This window comes from Physcomitrium patens, chromosome 10 (assembly GCF_059467195.1).
Source record: "Physcomitrium patens ecotype Gransden chromosome 10, ASM5946719v1, whole genome shotgun sequence".
NCBI classification, from domain to species: Eukaryota; Viridiplantae; Streptophyta; class Bryopsida; order Funariales; family Funariaceae; genus Physcomitrium; species Physcomitrium patens.
Genome location: NC_143419.1, coordinates 12,179,639 through 12,199,811, shown reverse-complemented (window position 1 = coordinate 12,199,811; position 20,173 = coordinate 12,179,639). Strand labels below are relative to the sequence as shown.

The 20,173-nt window shown below is 26.8% G+C and overlaps 1 protein-coding gene across 6 annotated transcripts; it reads left to right on the top strand.

The window, feature by feature from the left end:
- The first annotated feature begins 715 nt into the window (after positions 1-715).
- On the top strand, positions 716-4,097 carry LOC112287498 (protein Dr1 homolog). 6 transcript variants are annotated; one of them, XM_024530536.3, is made up of 6 exons: positions 716-1,167; positions 1,984-2,118; positions 2,316-2,441; positions 2,654-2,748; positions 3,144-3,212; positions 3,560-3,935. In XM_024530536.3, the coding sequence occupies exons 2-6, from the start codon at positions 2,070-2,072 to the stop codon at positions 3,719-3,721; spliced, it is 501 nt and encodes a 166-aa protein (XP_024386304.1). In that variant the 5' UTR covers positions 716-1,167; positions 1,984-2,069; the 3' UTR covers positions 3,722-3,935. The 6 variants fall into 6 exon arrangements, with proteins under 6 accessions (XP_024386304.1, XP_073392680.1, XP_024386306.1 ...); XM_073536579.2 differs by having other exon boundaries at positions 834-928; positions 3,560-4,097; XM_024530538.3 differs by having other exon boundaries at positions 946-1,167; positions 2,352-2,441.
- Positions 4,098-20,173: the final 16,076 nt, after the last annotated feature.

Genomic DNA, 20,173 nt, shown 5'->3' with positions numbered 1-20,173 from the left:
ATTATATATATATATATATAAAAATATATATAATCAAAGCATGTACCACTTTTATTTTTTTTAAATAAAATTTTAAAATCACATTAAAATTAATAAATATACCTAATTATAACAAAAATTTAATAAAAATTTAAATAGTTATGATATCTACATGAAAATATATATATATATATATATAAGTATTGTATTTTATAAATTTCTATAAGTTTAATTTATACTTATATACTTTAATTCTATAATAGTATTTTTATAATATTATTCAAATATAATATTCTATTAATATTATCAATAATATTAATAGAATATTACATAAAAAAATAGTTTAATAAATTAAAGATACTTGAATCACACTAGAGACATCTTCCTAAATAAATTCTTGTATATAATATTAGAAATATTTCCATATTTGTCCAAGAATATAGATAAAACATGAAAAAGATCCAAAAAAAAAAAATCAAGCTAAAAGTAAAAAGTAAAAGAAAAAAGGGAGAATAGAAAAACAAAAGGAAGATAAAAACAAAAATGGGAATCTTGTTGATGGATGTTCCCAGCACATTGTCTTCTTTTAACTCAATTTGTCAGAATCAACGGAAGTCGAATCCTCATGTCATGCAATCTTGCTACTACCCCCACAATATATATAGGGGAATGATAAAGTGACCCAAATTTTTACCAAAGCGACCCACTCTAGCTTAAGTATCATTGCATCTTTGGAGCTCCCATCCCTGTTCCTAGCCATTCTCCATTCCCAACTATTGCTAGGGATGGAGGTGGGGGACTAGGAATGTTGGAAATAGAGACGATGATTTGAAATAAGAGAACAACTGGGAATAGGGAAATGGCTGGGAACACTGCATATGGGTCAATTTAGTAAAAATTTGGGTCGCTTTATCATTCCCCTATATATATATATATATATAGTTTTAAGGTTTCATTCTTGCCCTTCTGGTTTCGAATTAGCAGATTATTATTATTATTCTTAATCCCTTCCGAATATTTTTTATGTTCCATTGCCAGAGTCAGTTTCTTTTTCGTGCGTCGGGGCTTCGCGTCGGTGCTGCTGCTGTAGGGACGGAGTTTCTTTTTTGTTGCCAGTTTGCGTCACGGATGTCCCAGTTTGAGGTTGAGAGCAGAGAGCATCTCTTGCCAAGCTTTCGGAAATTATGCGTATGGCCTCTGTTCTCAGTTTGTCGCTGCATTTACCGCTATTGGCTTTGTTGTTTGACGTGAACAGATCGTTTTTCTTCAATGTCGTGGTTCATACTCTTGTTGTTTCTAATCGTACTTCGTCCTGTATGTTCGTTATGGACCTTTTTTTCTTCAATGTCGTGGTTCTTCATGCAACATTATTGTTTGGTTCACGAGGCACAGGTAATTGATAGGTGTTATCTGGAGATGTTTGAGATTTAGTGTAGGACTTATTTTGAATGCTCTCTGCGACGAGAGGTTTGTCTCTGCCGACTTATTATTATTTATTGAGTTGTTGAAATATAACAATGAAAAGAATTTCTGTTGATCGGAATTGATATCCTCTGTTGATGACCACTCTCTTGGCGATATGAAGTACGGGTGTGCGGAGACCGTGGAGTGTTTATTTGTGAAGGCAATCTAGAGTACATTCTGAGTGCAACATGTTTGCGTGGTTGTTTGCGCGCACGGCTTTTAGATCAGCAACCTTAATGGTTGATGTTTCATATTGCTTGGTAGTTTATTATTTGCGGATGTGAATTTTCTTAGTGCTAATTGACTGTGAGAGAAGTGTTGTATTCGACCCAGAATGATCATGCATTTTACTCCTCTTTTACAAAGTTGAGTCTGATTGAGGTGCGGAGTTTATGTGGAGCTTGTCGGAAGGGCCCAGTTTTCGTGTAACATATCATTCTGATGTGGATGGTGGATTGAAAACTGCATTACGGACGCAGCTTCGCGCCTTGAATAGTTTATTTAATATGTCGTTCGAATTAACAAGATTGCGCAATACAGGTTTTTGGAGTTTTAAAAGTGACAAGTACCGGAGTAAACGTCATCGACTGGTGCAACTATAAATTGTTTTAGGTTATACGGTAGCCATGGATACTGCTGCCGGCCGTCCAAAAGATGATGTTTCTTTGCCGAAAGGTACGAAACTCGTTTTTACTTTGACTGCTGGATGGTTCGGTGGGTGTTTTGTTATCATCTATCTCTACTACGTGGTTTTCGATCAGCGGAATTGTTTCTTTTGTGGCTTTATAAGGAAAGTTGCACAAAGATTTTAAATCCGTTTTATGCTTAGATTTTGTGCTCAAGTCGGTAATAGCTGTGCTAGACGGTGGCAGATGGTGGCTTACATACATTCATCCACTTACGTGCAGCTACCATGACAAAAATTATCAAAGAGATGTTGCCCCCTGATGTTCGGGTTGCCAAAGATGCACAAGATTTGTTAGTGGAATGTTGTGTTGGTAAGGTGTCTACCTGTGCCATTTGCGATTTGTTGGTTCCCCATAACTTGCCTAGGGGCTAAATTCGTTTCAACATTAATACTTTTTGCAAATCTTAGAGGTTGTGTTCTTGTCCTTTCAAAGCGATTCTTGTGTTATGTTAGAATTTTGTTCTTTTTTCCCACTTGGTCCATGGATTTTGTCGATCCTGATGTGGTGACTTGTGGTTGCAGAATTCATCAATTTGATCTCTTCCGAGTCAAATGAGATCTGCAGCAAGGAGGAGAAGCGCACGATAGCACCAGAGCATGTCCTGAGAGCACTTGAGGTTACGCACCAGAGTGTCTTTTTAAAAATTTGAAAATTAAAATTGAAATTATTACAACTACTGTAAGCTTTAATCATGTTATATAATTGTGCATGTTAGGGTGTGAGTTCTATCTGTCCATGATTTTGAATGCTTGTTAAGATATTGAATTACTGTGCTCATCAATTATGATTCTTTTCACTGTTTCTAGTTCCATGTTCCTGATAGAAATGTTCAGTCTCTGCTGTAATTTTCAATGCTTAATTTCAGTTGTCGCTCCATCATGTTGATATTTTGTCTCAATTTATGATTGTAAGTTTTAAATTTATAGTGTTTTTTGGAGTTCTTTCTGCCTTCAAGACTTGACCACTCTATCTGGCTGGCTTTTAACAGAAGTTGGCTGGTAATTCATGCAGATTCTAGGTTTTGGAGAGTACATGGGGGAAGTGCAAGGTGCCTTCGAGCAGCACAAGAATGAAACCCTGGTACATTCATTTTGGCTCATGTTAATCCTCTGCATGCTTTCTATCTCAAAACCCTGAGAACTCGATGCTAGGAAGCTAGACATGAACTGTTGCTTGATGCTTTGCAGTCAATCATCATGCGGAAATAGATTTTCTTGAACAGAAATGAAAACTCAGCATTTGATTTGCCCCAGTGCATTAACTGAAATAAAAGATTCCTACACTATGCTAGTTTTTAGAGGCTATCGTGTTGTTTCAACTCAACTTGAATGTGATAATCTCGAATTGCGAACGTGTGGTTGTATGTGGTATTTTATCAATTACCGTCAAGTCTGCACGTAGTTAATTTTTCCACTCGTGTGGCACAGGAATCCCCAAAGGTTGGAGGAAGATGGGCAAAAGAAGGAGGAGGGGGCATGACAGAAGAAGAGGCAATAGCTGCTCAACAAAGAATGTTTGCGGAAGCACGTGCCCGCATGAACAGTGCTGGAGCTCCAGCACCCTCTGCACAGGCCAATGACTCCAGCTAGGATTGCCTCATTGAACAGAAGCATTCTCCTTGTACAATGAGGTTCCCTCACACCTGTTTCTGATATTGGTGAAGTAGTTAATTTGTGATCGATGCCCAATCCTCGATCTGTAAAGAGTCAAAACATGAAGCATGTGAAATTTCATACCCAAATACGGAATTGTATTTTGCCTTCAGAGGCCGTTGATTACTAACACTGCTTAGTTTCTCTCTCATCGAGCTGTTGGTACGCAGTTAAGTGGCCCAAATTTAGCAAACTGTCACAATGTTGGTAAGCTATTCACTGTACAATATTGTCCACATTGAGATGGTAGTCAATTTTTGCTTTTGACTAAATCTAATCAATGTTAAATAACTTGGAGTGCTTTTTTCTTGTCTATATGCACAAATACATGCAAATATGCAAATATGTAAGCTTGCAATTATAAAAGTTTTGAGTGTTTTGATTAAGTGTAGATGGTGGCTACAGAGCAAGGTTTTTGAAAACCTTGGAATTGACATCTTATCCACCACAAAAATGAGGATATAATTTAAATTTAGTTCTTAAAGATATTTGATGATGAAATTTTTTACTAAATATAAATTTGGTTTTTATTTTGTCTTTGTTAGATAATTGTGTAGTGCGCCCTACAAGTAAGAAATAATCCTTATAGTACTTAGTTGTAGTCAAATCAATTGAAAACAAATATATATTTCTATCTAAGTAATTCACAATTTTTTTTGGTTGTATCAAGTGTTGAGGAATAATAATAGTTAACAAATATATATAAATGTGTAGTATAGTTGAGTATCTTAAGATTAAATCAATTTAACTTGAGACAAAAATTTAATATAGATAAAATAATCTTTTAATATAATTCATAGAAATTTAATTTTAAGCACAATCTATAATTAATAGTGCTTTATTCTTATAAGATTTTATAAATCTTATATGATGAAGCAAATTAAAAGCAACTTCAATTATAATATTATTATTCTTATTAAAAACTCAATTTTCTTCTAAAATATTATTTTATTTTATTTATTCATTATTAAATTTATAAATTCCAAATTTTATATAAAAATATTTAAAGATATTATGAATATATTTTCTACCATTATATGTATTTAATATTTTATTGGTTTAGATAATAAATATTATTAAGGCCTCATTAGGAATATAAAAGAGATGAAAGACATACCAAAACCTTCATGATTTGACAATTGGCCAAAAGAAACAAAAGACTTCTAACTTTGTGTATAAATGTTTCTTTGAATTGATCACTTATGAAAAAGCTAATGATTAGTGGAGATTTTTTGTTGCTCAAGAAAATCACAACTATAAGCCTTCATTCCACACATCAAGTGATGTTTTAAATCAATAGTTGATTGAAGTTCAAAAGCTTGTCATTTTTGCAATGTTGTAATCAAGAATTCCAATCAAGAATATTAATACCATCTTGTAGGAGGAGGATAGTGACATCAACATCATGACTAAAAACATGAACAACATCAAGCAAAAGATAATTAAGAAACAAATGAATAAAAAGATGTTGTCAAGTTATATAAAAAATAGTATAAGAATTCATTAGATATCTACCTATAAAAGAATTTGAATTCACCTTGAAGTTTGATTTACAACCCAAATTAATATGTAAGATATTTAAAAACATCCAAATAGAAGCCAAATCTCATAATCTACTTGAGAATTGGCGAGCCTTTTCTTTAATCTTGATACTAATCTTTTAATATCAATATCTCTTGATATTACTATCCAATTGCTCTCAAACTTTACATAGTTATTAGAAATCAAGTTTGCTACTAGTATGAAATATTTTTATTTCAATTCAATTGGAAAATTATTGAAAATCTTAAAAATCTTTACTAATCCTCCAAATTCCTAATTTTAATATGTAAATACATTTGAATTTTAATTACTGTCATTTAAATCATTTGATCAAGCTCAAACTTACAATACAAATCTAACATAATAATAATAAAAAAGTAAAAATCTTCATCCTAATCTCATAAAATTTTCTAAAATATAAATCCTTTATATTTAAAAAAAAATCAAAATCATGTCAAAACAATCCAAACTTTGTAAAACCTTTACAAAGTTATTATAAATTCAAATCTTTCTAAATTATTTTTTAAAGAACATTATTTTAGTTTGGATTTAAAACCTCTTCTTTGATTAAACAATGAATCCCAAAGTTGCCATGGATATATAATTTTGTACCTTAAAATTTGATTTTGATCTTAGTTCACAACTGGTCTTCTTTGGGTATCAATTCTTAATTTCTTAAGGTAATTTTTGCCAAAAGCTACTCTTAACTTATTCTTGAAGATGCCTATATTAATTACTATTCTTATCTACTTTATTTTATTTTATTTATGGCCATATAAAGTTAATAAAAGTTTATTTTGTAAAGAAGCAATATTAGCATTTATCAATTTTATTGTGTTCTTAACTATTATCTATGCTTTTAATATAACTTTTTATAATATTTTAAATTAAGCTCTTTTACAATATATTTTTTTTTCTTTCACTTAATAGTCATGTTATAATATGACAATGTTACTTGATGTATTGATCAATATTTTTTCAAAAAAAAACTACAAGATCAAATCAAGATGGATATAAAAAGAAAGATCACTCATTTTTTTTTGCCCATTCTAAAACAATGGATCTTATATGCATCAATTGTTAGGTCCTCCTCTTGGATATTACATACCTCTTGAATGTCTACAACCTATGACTATTCCACATTATTAGATCAATTATATTTAATATTATGTTTTCTATTATGTATGTCTTTATAAGAAGCAAAGAGCCAATATTATATCTAATTGCAATGGAATACATATATGATTTATTCCATGCAAAGAAACTTCCAAACATATTTGTTATTAATTATGAATGTATTCTGATCTTTGTATTAGAAACCATATTTTGGCACACCTATTTTAATTTGTATATGGCCCATCAAGAAGAATATTATTAAAAATTACAAGAAATATGTCAATAATAAAGATACGCGGGATGATTTTATGAATGAATGACATATGGTATGGTGTTTGGCCTTATATTTTTTATTTTTTATTTCTTTATTTTTAAATCTTTATTTTTTATGAGATTTATACTAATGGCAACTAATATATTTTTTTACAAGTGATGTATGCTCAAACCAAAGAAGCATTTAATAAATTGTGGACTATATTTAAGTTAAAATACAAGTGTATAATAACACACAAAGAAGCAATTTGGTATCTTATTTGGATTGATCCTCTCTAAGAATTTTTTTTGCAACATGGACAAACCACTTCCATCACTTTGGATAAGTTGTTACTTCTTGTAGATAAAGTGCACACACTAGGCTAAAAACATATTTAAGAATAAGTAATTTTGATCTATTTTTGTATTATAAATACATTGATTAGTCCATTAATAACTACTTACATGACAATACCACTAACTTAACATATAAAAGAAAGAATTTCGTGCTATTTTTTTGGAAATGAAAAAAAAAAGATATTTCAAAACATTTAAAAAAAAGTTTCTCATTTTGTACTTTTAAAGGTCAAAGAACAAGAAAATTAATTTTTTTATTTATTTTATTTTTAAATAAATTTAATATAATATATTTTGGCCCCCATAATTTCTAATTTTTAATGGGACATTATAAGGTACCAAGTTCAATCAAATAATAAACCTTGCATAATGGTCTTTATAAAAATTTGGAGCATGATATGCTTTCATACTCTCTAAAACCTAATCTCTATTAAGAAAAGGCTTAAGTTATCAAACTTTGACATACACTAGTATATTTGGAGAGTGCAATCATTGTGTCTTGAAGCAATTCAAAACTTAGAAGTATCATTGCTAGTTATATTAAAAGCAATTAGAAATAACTTTGCCACTCTTTCCAATCACCAATAAGAAACTATATTTGAAGAATTGCATATGCTATGACAAAAAGTACCACAAGCAATTAGGGATCTAGAAGTTGTAGAGACAAAGGGACATTTGGACAAAAATACTTCCACTCGGCTAATTTATCAAGCTTTTAATACTTGAAAGGTCAGCTAAAGCCAAAAAATAGAAAGTTATGGTATTTTTGGTCAAACTAAGCATAATAAAATCTCAAAAATTTTTCCAGCTTAAAAGATTGAAAGAAAGCAACTCACATTACCAAAAAACGTCTAATACTATAATTTGATGGTATTGGCAATGCATGCAATGATATTCCTACCTTTTCCAAAATATTGGCTCATTTCTCTTATGCAAAGATTGCACATACAAATTTTGCTACTAAAAATTGGATGAAGAGCACAGAATGGCAAAAAAAAAGCGGCAAAAAACTTTGCTAAATTAATGGCAGAACATCATAGGAAGAATTATTGCAAAATGAAGAAGGGAGCTAAGTACTTTTTTTTCTATTGCATGGTATTTATTTTTGTGGAGAGATATCAAAGGTATATGTCTTCAGCGATTCGGAGTTGTGTCTTTATTTGGAGCCATATTGTTAAATTAAATTTATATTTTTAATTTTTTTGATAAATCAAACATCTTTTGAAAGTTGTGATGCTTGTAAATTAGTTTTGGTATACTTAAAATAATATATCTATTAAAATTAGAAATAAAAAATAAATAGAATTTGAAATTATAATAAATAAAATTATATCAATTTTTAATATAATATTAAAAAATACAATAAAATATTCTTTTATTTTAATAGAATTATTTTTATAACAAAATAAAAAATTATTATTAAAGATTATTTATGCCAATATTATTAAAAAAATATCTAATATTAGATTAATTTTTTATATTAATTATTAAAGTTGTTCTATATTTTTTTTAATATCCATTTTTTGTAGTTTAGAATAGGTATGGATGTGTAAAAAATATTATATTACATGAATTGATGCTTATTTAAGTTTTAATTTATAATTATTATATATGGTATTTATACTTTAAAATTTTCTTCTTACACAAATACTGTGTTCAACTTACAATATATTAAATCAAATCTCAAAAGCATGATGTATTAGAATGATAATTTTTCTATGTTTATTTAAAAGAATCATATTTACTCTACATACTTATCATATTTTATGTATACGCCCATCAATGATAAAAATATTATTTTATTTGAAAAAAATAAAATAACATTAAATTTATTTTGATTATATTTTACATATGGTATAAAATTTTTTAAAAAATATATTGATATATATATTCGTAAATTTATTAAAACCTATATATATATATATATATATATATTAATAATTCATTTTGAAAAATCATTGATATCTTGGTATTAAAAATATACACATTTATACTATCAATTTCTTTATTAATATTGAATCTATTTAGTTTGATATAATTTTTTAATTGATATTATTATATTTTTTTTAATATTTTTTAAAAATAAAAAAAACTACAAATTAAGTGGATTTTTTTCAAAAATAAAATTTACCATCAAATTGATTGTAATTTGGTATAAATTTTTATGTATTTTTTTAAATATTATTAATTTAAGGTTGTATTTCAATTATTAAAAAATAATTTAGTGTTACTAATGCCATTGTAGTTTTTGCTATTGCTATTACAACCTACATCCTATTCAATATATATATATATATATATATATATATATAGATTTTTTTGTATTTTTTAAATAAAAAATCATTAAATTTTCCAATATAAATTAAACCATGAAAAAAGATTATTGTGGCAATAGAAAAAAAAGAATTTTTAACTAAACTTTTCAAAGTATTGAAGTAATAATAGCAAAAATTAAAGTAGCATTAGTAATATTTTAAGTTTAATAGAATATTTTTATTATGCAAATTATTTTATAATTTATAATTATTAATTATTATGTTAATTAATTTATCAAAATTTTAAATTAAATTAAATTAAATTCTCTCTCTCTCTCTCTCTCTTTAGTATATTAAATTACTCTTTAAAATACAAGATATTAAAAAAATCTTAATATTTGTAAATTTTGTTTAGTTTATTATATAATTTTTTATACTTTTACTTCATTTTAACATAAAGAATATAATTACACTTTAATAGTAATTATTTAATTTAAATTATATTTATCATTTTATTATTTATTAATTTTTAGAGAAATGAGATGATTATAATATAATATGCTATTCTAAAAGATGGTAGAATAAATTATTTTAATTTAAAACTATCTATTTTTAAAATATTTAAAAAAAAATATGATTGTAATCTTAAATCTATTGTCTAAGATTAGAATTTGAAGAATGAAAATAAGTAAGTAAGATGCATCTTAAAGAAAGATTACAAAAAGAAATTGGAGAAGTATATATATTTAAGAGAAAAATTGGAATAACAATTACTAAAAAGAAGAAGAATCATGAAATTAGACTAGAAGTAAGAAAGAAATTGACAAGAGTGAAGGCCTTACTCTTACTTCTATATATACTATCTAATTAGAAGCTACATGATAATGTTTTATAGGACTTGTGACATATGTCTAACTTGCAAGACAAGTTTCTTATATGTACACCATATTATCAACTTGTTGGCCAAATTTTCGACCTATTAATCACCTATAGACATATATAAAGTCAAATCTACATCTATGAAGTTTTTAAGTAGCTTTTGTATTAGATATTATCAAATTTATGTACTTTGATTTATTTCTATTTAATCCCTTTTATCTAAGTAATTAATAGTGTTGAATATGTTTAAAAGATATATTAATATTATATTATAAAAATTATATATATATATATATATATATATTTGTGTATATATGTGTATCATGGATATACATAGGTATTCTAATAACTATCTATATGATTAGATAGAAGTAGATAAAAGTAAATAAAAATAGGTTAATTTCATAATATCTTCTAGAAAAGCTTTCTAGAAGCTTCATAGACATTGCTTTGACTTTATATGTATTTAAAATTAATTGGTAGATTAGAAACTTGGTCAATAAGTTAATCATTTATTAGTAGCTTGTAAAATAAGCTAATTATGTGGCACACATGTAGAAATGTTTTCTTGCAAGTTAAGATACATGTCTTGCAAAGTCAATACATTTTGGAGGTTCTATAAGACATAACCATGTAGCTCCTAGATAAGAGTATATATGGAGGCAAGAGTGAAGCCTTCTTTATTCTTTTCAACGCCTTTTTAGTCCTTAGTCTTCTTTCAAGACTTTCTAATCTTCATATTTTTGGCAATAGTCATTCTATTTCAATATTATATCATCTTTGAGTGACTTTCTAGTTCCTTTCAATGATATAAGAGTGTATTGAAGATTTTCTTTCTTTGAGATTCATATCCTTAATAGTTTGATAAGAGTGCTAACTTATTATTTCTATCTTATTTTAGAAGTGAGTGAATTATCTCACTTCTATTGTTATATTTTGAAGGTTATGGATTTTCTACCTTTAAACAAAAAAAATTTATTTTTTAATACTAATCTTTTCTTTAAAAAGAATAGATTATCCCTCTTTGTAGAAATTTTCATTTGATATTAGAGGTTACAAATTATCCTCTTGTAATATAATTTTTTGAATTAATTTAATTTGTCTACAGAAGAAAAGATTATGGATGCTACTCTGAGTGGAAGTGAGAATAGATTTGCAAGTATTGCAGATCTTCATGAGCTTGTCAACATTCTAAGAGTAAAAATATCATATATTTCCGACGTGAATCATGGAGGTACTTTGCCTATGCCTATGGAAGAACTTCGGAGTTTGTGGTAAGAAGTTGTATAGTTGAAAGAAGCAAGTAGATCAATCTTGCAACCAAATCCAGGGAGTTTTGATTCTATAAGTATGATATGGATAAGGATCAATATGCTTGAAAATTTTGATGAAAGAAGATAAAAATTTCAAGGATTTTTATAACAAGTCAAGTTCTATCTAAGATTGCATCTCTTCTAATACTCCAATGGATTTACTCAAGTCAAATTCATAGGTACACTTCTACCAAGAAGTGCTTTCTTTTGGTTTCTATCTTTAATAGATAAAGATTCTCAACTCTTTTATGATTTGAATTCATTCTTAGAAGCATTTATGGCTACATTTGGAAAAAGTAATCGAGAAAGAGTGGCAAAGACCAAGTTCTTATCTTTACGGTAAGAATCTTAGTCAGCCACCATATATGTTGTTGAATTCCAAAACCTTGCTTGTCACATGAATTGGAATGACAAAGCCCTTATCAATCAATTTCAATATGGATCAAAAGATAATGTCAAAGATTTGTTATCAACAATGTCAAAAGAAGAATCTTTGGAACAATTTATTGCTCAAGCCATTGCATGTGACAATTGATTATTTGAAAGATGTCAAGAACAAAGATTTGGCTAGAGAGGGATAAATCAAATAATGATGGAAGCTCTCAAGTTTTATGAAATATAGCCATCAAGGCCAAAACCAATGCAAATTGATACAATATGTTTTAAATCTCTCATATAGCAAGAAAAGACTTAACAACATCAAGAAGGCTTATGCTTATATTGTAGAGAAGCTAAATATACTGCTTAATATTATTCAAAGAAAAAATGGAATCACAAAATGAGAAGCATGATTACCAAAGAAGAAAAAGTGTCAAAAAATGAGTTTCTTCAATTTCAATACGAAATATGTAATTAGAATCTTATACAACTCCTAGTAAAGGTCCTATTTTTTCCTCAAATCCTTCACTTTGTTTTATAATAGAAGTTTATTTAGGACCAAAAAATCACAAAGTCTTAGCTTTTTTAGATTCAAGAGCCTTAGTCTATTTTTTAGACAAAGATTTTGTCAAAAAACAAGAAATATTGTTAGTAAAAAAAACTAAATCTGTACATATAGAAGTCATAGATGGTCATTTGTTATCTTTTAGAGATGTTATGCATAAGATTTTTCCTTTAGATATAACAATTAAAGATCATAATATCATAGTAATATTTAATGTAATAAGATATCCATCTAATTCAATTATTTTAAGATTATCTTGGTTAAAAAAATATAATCTTCAAATAGATTGGATTTCTTATAACCTTAATTTTTTTTTATAATTTAATCCAAAATCTTGTTAGTTAAGTAAAAACATATAAGTCTAGTATATCCAAACCCTTACTAGTAAGTGCAAAAGCTTTTATGCATACCGCAAAAGAAGGATTATCTTTTGATTAATATGCTACATTCATTTTTTATAGTAAAAAGATGTCAAGTGGTATTCATAGCTATTACTAAGATTTTTAGGACGTTTTTGAAAAAAAGAACAAAAATATTCTTCTAAAGCATTGTTCTTATAATTGTTCTATTGATCTTCACAAAGGAGCTCAATTACCATTTGGACCGATCTATAGCCTATTATAAAAACAAGTTGGTTGCATTCAAAGAGTACATTGATAAAAACTTGGCTAAAAATTTTATACATCATTCTAAATCTCAAGCTGAGGTACCTATCTTATTTATAAAGAAAAAAGACAAATCTTTGTAGATATATATGTACTATCAAGGACTCAACAAAATCACCATTAAGAATAGATATCCTCTACCTTTGATTTCAAGACTTCTTAATCAATTGAATTAAACAAAGATCTATTCAAAAATAAATCTAGAAGGAGTATATAATCTAATACGTATTAAAAAAGGAGATGAATAAAAAAACTATATTTTGAACCAGATATGGACATTTTAAATATAATGTCATGCCTTTTGGACTCACAAATGTATTAGCTACTTTTTAACATCTAATGAATGATGTCTTTTGTGAATTTCTTGATGACTTTCTTGTTTTTTATTTGAACAATATCTTAACAAGAAGTTCAAATTCATTGTGTATTACAAAAACTTATAAATTCAAGATTATATGCCAAGTTACAAAAGTATGTATTCTACATTATTCAAGTTGAATTCTTAGAATACATCATTTCTAATGAAGGGCTAATGATGGATCCAAAGATGGTTCAGAGTATTATGGATTAGAATATTTCAAAAATAATAAGAGAAGTACAAGGCTTTTTGGGCTTTACCAATTACTATCGAATCTTCATTTAGAATTTTTCTTAAGTTGCAGCTCTACTTATATATTGTTGTATTATATATTTTCTTATTTGGAAATGCATTAGGTAACTAGCTGTGGAAGGTGGGATTGTATTTTACAAGTATCCAAGAATCATAGTATGTTTCACCTTTATAAGAAGAATGCAAATTGAATTTTAATTCAAAAGTACTTAAATCCAATACAAAGTGCTTAAAAACACTCTTCTTAATAATTTCAACTATACATAAATTCCAATTGCCTTATTACTTTGATAATTAAGAAATTTTGAATTTTATTTGTAAACCTTGATCTTAATGAATAAGCTTTAGCAAGCTGTAGCTCCTAATCTAACTATCTACTTAGAGTAAAATTTTGCACACAAAAGCTACTATAAGTCTTCTATGTGCTCAAAAAGAATTCATCCCAATTCAACTTACAAATTGTGAGAAAAAAACCAAAAACCATATTAAATTCACAAAAGACATTCATATTGTTTTAGTAGTGATTTTTCTTTTTTCAACTATTAACTTCAATTCAAAATTAGTATATAGCTTGATCTTAAAGTCTTCTAATACCATGCCAAATTTCACCTTGATTCAACTAGTGAATCTTTAGATATCATAGAAACACTATCCAATCCCAAACTACCAACTTCTAATATCTTCTTGTACTAAAACCTAAATATCTCCTAACCACACTATTAGGTTTTTATAAATTTTTACAACACTCAGCACACCTAATTAATCAAGTATTATCGAATTTTGAATTATAGATGTAACACCAATTTTACAAATTAACCAATAGTATTAGCTCTAATTATATTGTAAAAATTCTAAGTTGCCAATACAAATCTTGACTTTGAATAGTAATTTCCAAATCCAAGTAAATCCTACAAAAATAAGCCCTATGTTTCTAGAAGAAGCTTTTAGTTAGCTCTTGAATCCTAATCTTTGATCTTTGAATGAAATCCTATTTTTTCCTAGGCGATCGTTTTAGTGATTAGAGATTTGATTTTGACCTTGTTTTATAAATGGTCAACCCTTAGGTATCAATCTAACCTATCCTAAAGATTTTCTTAGCCCAATACTATCTTCAATTTAACTCTAGTATAAACCATACTAATTATTTATTTCTTTTAATCTAATTTTATTAATTTATGGTCTTTCTAAGATAGTAAAAGAATCTTTATAGCATAGAAGGTAAAATTCCTAACCAACCTTCAACCTACTAACTATTAAGACAAGAAAATAACTAAAAGGCTTTTATAAAAGCCATGTTTAAATATCTTGAATTATTATTGAATCAAGATAATTAGATATTAATTAAAAATTTAATTTTGATTATATTTTCACTATATAGTCATATTATATCATGACAACATTTGACTTGTAAAGACAAATTTAAGTGGAGTAAAGAAGCCAAAGCATTGTTTGATGCTTTAAAAAAAGAATTTACTTCTACATCAATCTTTTATCTAGTAGAAAATTTCAAGGCATTTTTTATAGAAATAGATGTATTAGACTTTGCCTTGAATGCAATCTTATCACAAATAGGAGCAGATAACAAACTCCATCTAGTATCTTTCTATTCTATAAATTTTTTAGCAACAAAGATAAATTATGAGATCCACAAAAAAGAGCTCTTTGTAATTGTGGATTCATTTTAAGAATGACATCATTATTTAAAAGGTGCCTTGAGTCTAATCATTGTGTATACAAATCATAAGAACCTTAAATATTTTATATCAACACGTATTTTAAATTGTCGTCAAGCTTGTTGGAGTGTGTCCTTATCAAGATTTGATTTCAAGAAGACTTATTGACCAAAAAAATAATAAGGTTTGTTGGATGCTCTTTCTAGATATTCTTATCTTATACCAAAAGAAAGAAATTCATCTTTTGATGAATAAAGAATAATTTTTTAGAAGCCAAAATATTTTCACCTTAGAGCAAAAAATCAACATTGAGTGTTGATTCAACATTTGTCAAGGGAATTCAATCAAGTATGTCCTCTAATCCTCTTGTCTATAATATCGAGAATAATTCTTTTAAGTCTTATAATACTTCTAAGTTTGAGTTCAAAAACAACCTACTCTATTTCAAGGAATGATTATACATTCTAGAAGGTGAGGCATAATTACATATTTTTTAAACTCTTCATAATTTTTTAACAACCGGATATTTAGGATACAATAAGACTTTGGAGCTAATATTGAGAGATTTTTATTGGCTTCAAATTTGGAAGGTAGTTAAAAACTTTGTACAATCCTAAGATATTTTTTCAAGATTCAAAACTCCTCACTATCAATCTTATAGACTTCTTCAGCCATTACCTATTCTAGAACAATCATAGTCTTTTGTTTCTATGGATTTTATTATAGATCTTTTAGTCTCAAATTTATATAATTCTATATTTGTGGTAGTAGATTTTTTTATTAAGATGGCACATTTTATACCATATATAAAATCTATAATAAGTGAAGAAACAACTAAGTTTTTTCTTAACAACATCTATTGCTATCATGGATTACCTAAAGATATTATATTAGATAAGAAGACTCAATTTATATCAAGATTTTGGAGAACCCTTTTCAAGATTTTAAAAGTAGATATAAAGCTCTCTTTGGCTTTTCATCCTCAAATGATGGACAAACAAAATGGGTGAATCAAGTTTTGGAGTAGTACTTGAGAAGTACTATCTACTATCAACTATCATCAAGATGATTGGATAACTCTTACTATTGGTAGAGTTTGCATACAATAATTTTGAATATTCTTCTACTCAATAAATACCTTTCTTTGCCAATTATAATTATCATCCATCACTTGATACTTTTGACTTTTCAAAAGTTGATAATCTTGTGGCAAAAGATTTGACAAATCATTTATCAGAGCTATATGCAACAATGAAGGTGTTGTTAAAGGGAGGTGAAGAACAATAAAAAATTAATGCAGATGCATATTGCAAGGAACAACCACAATTCAACATAGGTGACAAGGTATAGTAACTTTGTCGCAATATCAAGTCTACTTGTCCTTGTGAAAAGTTGGACTATCATAGGCTTGGATCTTTTCTTATTAGTAAATATGTCAATCCTGTTGCTTTTCAATTATATCTTTCAGAGTCTATGAAGATCCATCCTATATTTCATGTATCCTTCGTTGAGCCATATAAGACAATGAATATCTTAAGAAGAAGGCAAACGCCACCTCCTCTTATAGAAGTGGATAATAATGAAGAATTTGAGGTAGAAGAAGTCTTAGATGCAAGATAACGCCAAAATAGGTTGAAATATCTTATTCATTGGCATGGATATGATATTAATGAATGCACATAAAAGCAAACAAAGAATCTTGCAAATGCAATAAAGAGAGTTGAAGTTTTCATTGACAACATCTATCAAAACTAAGATGAAAATTAAAAAATCTTTGCAATAAAAGAAACAAAATCAAAAGAAGATAACACTCTACTTTATATCTTTCTTTGTAGCTTCTATGTATTTGTAACGCTAAAGAGATGGAGAACCAACAATCACCAGATTCAACTCAAGAGCTTTTATTTGTGGACTTATTTGATGGAATATTATAATTGTTACAACCTTGAAGATGACAAAATTGAGATGAAGATCTTCAAAAACGTCACGTCTTTCCTTGAATAGATGGCGAGATACAATGTGTTTGGTAGCACAACTTTAGAAGAGACTTTTGATTTTTGGTGATTTTATTAGAGGTATGAACAACTCTTGATTATATTCTATATGTTTTATTTGAATGAAGTTATAAAAGCCTCAACAATGATTAAATAATAAAGTGGTCTTTTTGCCTTGGTATAGAATACTATCAATGGTTGAGAGGACCTATCAACCATCTTTGAAGATAACAAAGATCAAAATATGTGGCAAATATAATTTGCCGTATCTTAGATTTTTTCAAAATATGAAGATTGCTCTTCGTGGAACTCGTCTATGGAAAGAGAGATAATGTCATGTGTATACAAAGGTCCTTTAATAACTATCGATATAATTAGATAGAAGTAGATAAAAGTAAATAAAAATAAGTTAATTTCATAATATCTTCTAGAAAAGCTTTCTAGAAGCTTCATAGACATTGCTTTGACTTTACATGTGTTCAAAATTAATTGGTAGGTTAGAAACTTGGTCAATAAGTTAATCATATATTAGTAGCTTGCAAAATAAGCTAATTATGTGGCATACATATAGAAAATTTTCCTTGCAAGTTAAGATATGTGTCTTGCAAAGTCAACACATTTTGGAGGTCCTATAAGACATTGCCATGTAGCTCCTAGATAAGAGTATATATGGAGGCAAGAGTGAAGCCTTCTTTACTCTTGTCAATGCCTTTTTAGTCCTTAGTCTTCTTTCAAGACTTTCTAATCTTCTTGTTTTTGGCAATAGTCATTCTACTTGAATATTATATAATTTTTGAGTGACTTTCTAGTTCTTTTCAATGATACAAGAGTATATTGAGGATTTTCTTTCTTTGAGATTTTTGTCCTTGACAGTATGTATAGATGTGTATATACATTGAATCTTTTAAAATGATTTAAGACTTGAAAAGTAATTTAAATAAAAAAAATCAATAAGCCAAAATGACGTCTTTTATGATTTTTAAAATTACTAAGACTATTTAAGTAAATAAAAATAAATCAAAGTTTACAATAATATTTTAGTAGATAATAATTCCTTCATAAAATATTAAAAATTCTTTTTAAAATAAATAAGACCTTTAGGTGACTTTAGTTATACTATGTAGCTATCAAAACTTCTTTTATATGATTTGAAAATATAAGAAGTCACTTCTCAAGTATTTTAAAACTAAAATATTTAACTTATAAGCCTTGTGGTCTTTTTAATCCTTCTGCATGGCCTTCTTCTTAGTTTTTATGTATAATAACAAGAATAAATCTATCTTTTGACTTTTCAAGGAATTTTTTTTATATTCTAATTTTAGTTTAATTCTTTTTATTTTTTTTACTTATAAATAGCTATTTTAATATATTTTTGTTTCATAAATATATTAAATTTTATTTTTTCTTTTCTTCATTGTATTTTTTTAATATAATTACATAGATTCTTTTTTAGTAATTTATTTAGCAAAAATATTATTTTAGTCTTAGTGTTTTTTATTTAAAAATATATTAGCTAATAATAGATTATAAAGTCCTATTTTATTGTTGTTATAAAAATAAAAATGTGTTTGAAAATATTCCTACTCACAATGTAGATGACAAGAAAAATGAATGCCATTTACTAAATTTAGGACCAAAAATTTAATTATTATAAAATTAAAAATTTAATAATTTTTTAAATTTTGAATTGAAAAATTGATGTAATTGCAAGATTGATCAATTTAGTAGATGTCAAAGATACAAAGAGAAAGACTAAGAGATTAAGATATATAAAATAAAAGTAAGTAAATAAATAAATATATAATTGATTAATTTTAAAAATACTTTAAATAAAAAAATAATTAGATTACTTCAAAACTTGTGTTATCATGATTGAAGTGCTTCTTGTAATTTTTTCTTATTTATATCATAACAACTACATTCTATAGAAGCATTTAGAAAAAATATAGAAACTAGAAAATTTTGAGATTTGTTTTTTTAAAAGACTATGGAAGGTTATTAGAAACATTAAGATAATCATAGAATATTTTAGAACCTTGTCACAAATTCTATAATTTTTTGAAGATCCATAAAAATTATTTATAATTATTTACAAATTTCAAGAAGGCGTTTGCTTTTGTAATTTGTTAGAAAATTATAATAAAAAAATACTCATGAAATTTGTACACCTATAGATTGGTAGACAAAACTAAATTATTTGAATCTTAATAAATAATCAAGTAAGTGGGATTTGATACACATAAATTTCAAAATAAGGTTTTTTACTTGTTGAAGAAAAAATAATAAGATGCTAAAAATAAAGTCGTAGTAGTAGAACTAGAGTAAAATTATTTCATAGTTGTATAATAATTTGGTTTCTCCTTGACATAGATAAAAGAAATTTCTTTTTCTTTTTAAATTATAATTTATTTTTTATTAAATATTATTTTATTATTAATAAATCATAAATTTATATTTTTTAAATAACTATATACCTTACAAAACATAAATTTCAAGATTATTAATTCTTAAAATAATAATAATAATAAAAATTACAATTTCAATAACATAATTTAGTTTTCAAATTTAATAAGAAAAAAATAGGTCGTACATTAATGATAAAAGTAAACTATAAAAGAATAAAAAACTAAACATAAATTATAAAAGTATAAAAAGTGTTTCTTATAAAATTAACATTATTGAGGCATAATTGAAAAAAATACAATTTAATAAGAAAAAATGATAAAAGTCAATCATTAAAGCATGAATATGATTTATGATCAAATTTTATCATTAACAATTAACCTTTGA

Coding starts and splice junctions, on each gene's coding strand:
- LOC112287498 (XM_073536579.2), top strand. CDS start 2,070: ATGGATACTGCTGCCGGCCGTCCAAAAGATGATGTTTCTTTGCCGAAA. Junction 2,119..2,315: donor TGATGTTTCTTTGCCGAAAG/GTACGAAACTCG, acceptor AGACGGTGGCAG/ATGGTGGCTTACATACATTC. Junction 2,442..2,653: donor GTTAGTGGAATGTTGTGTTG/GTAAGGTGTCTA, acceptor TTGTGGTTGCAG/AATTCATCAATTTGATCTCT.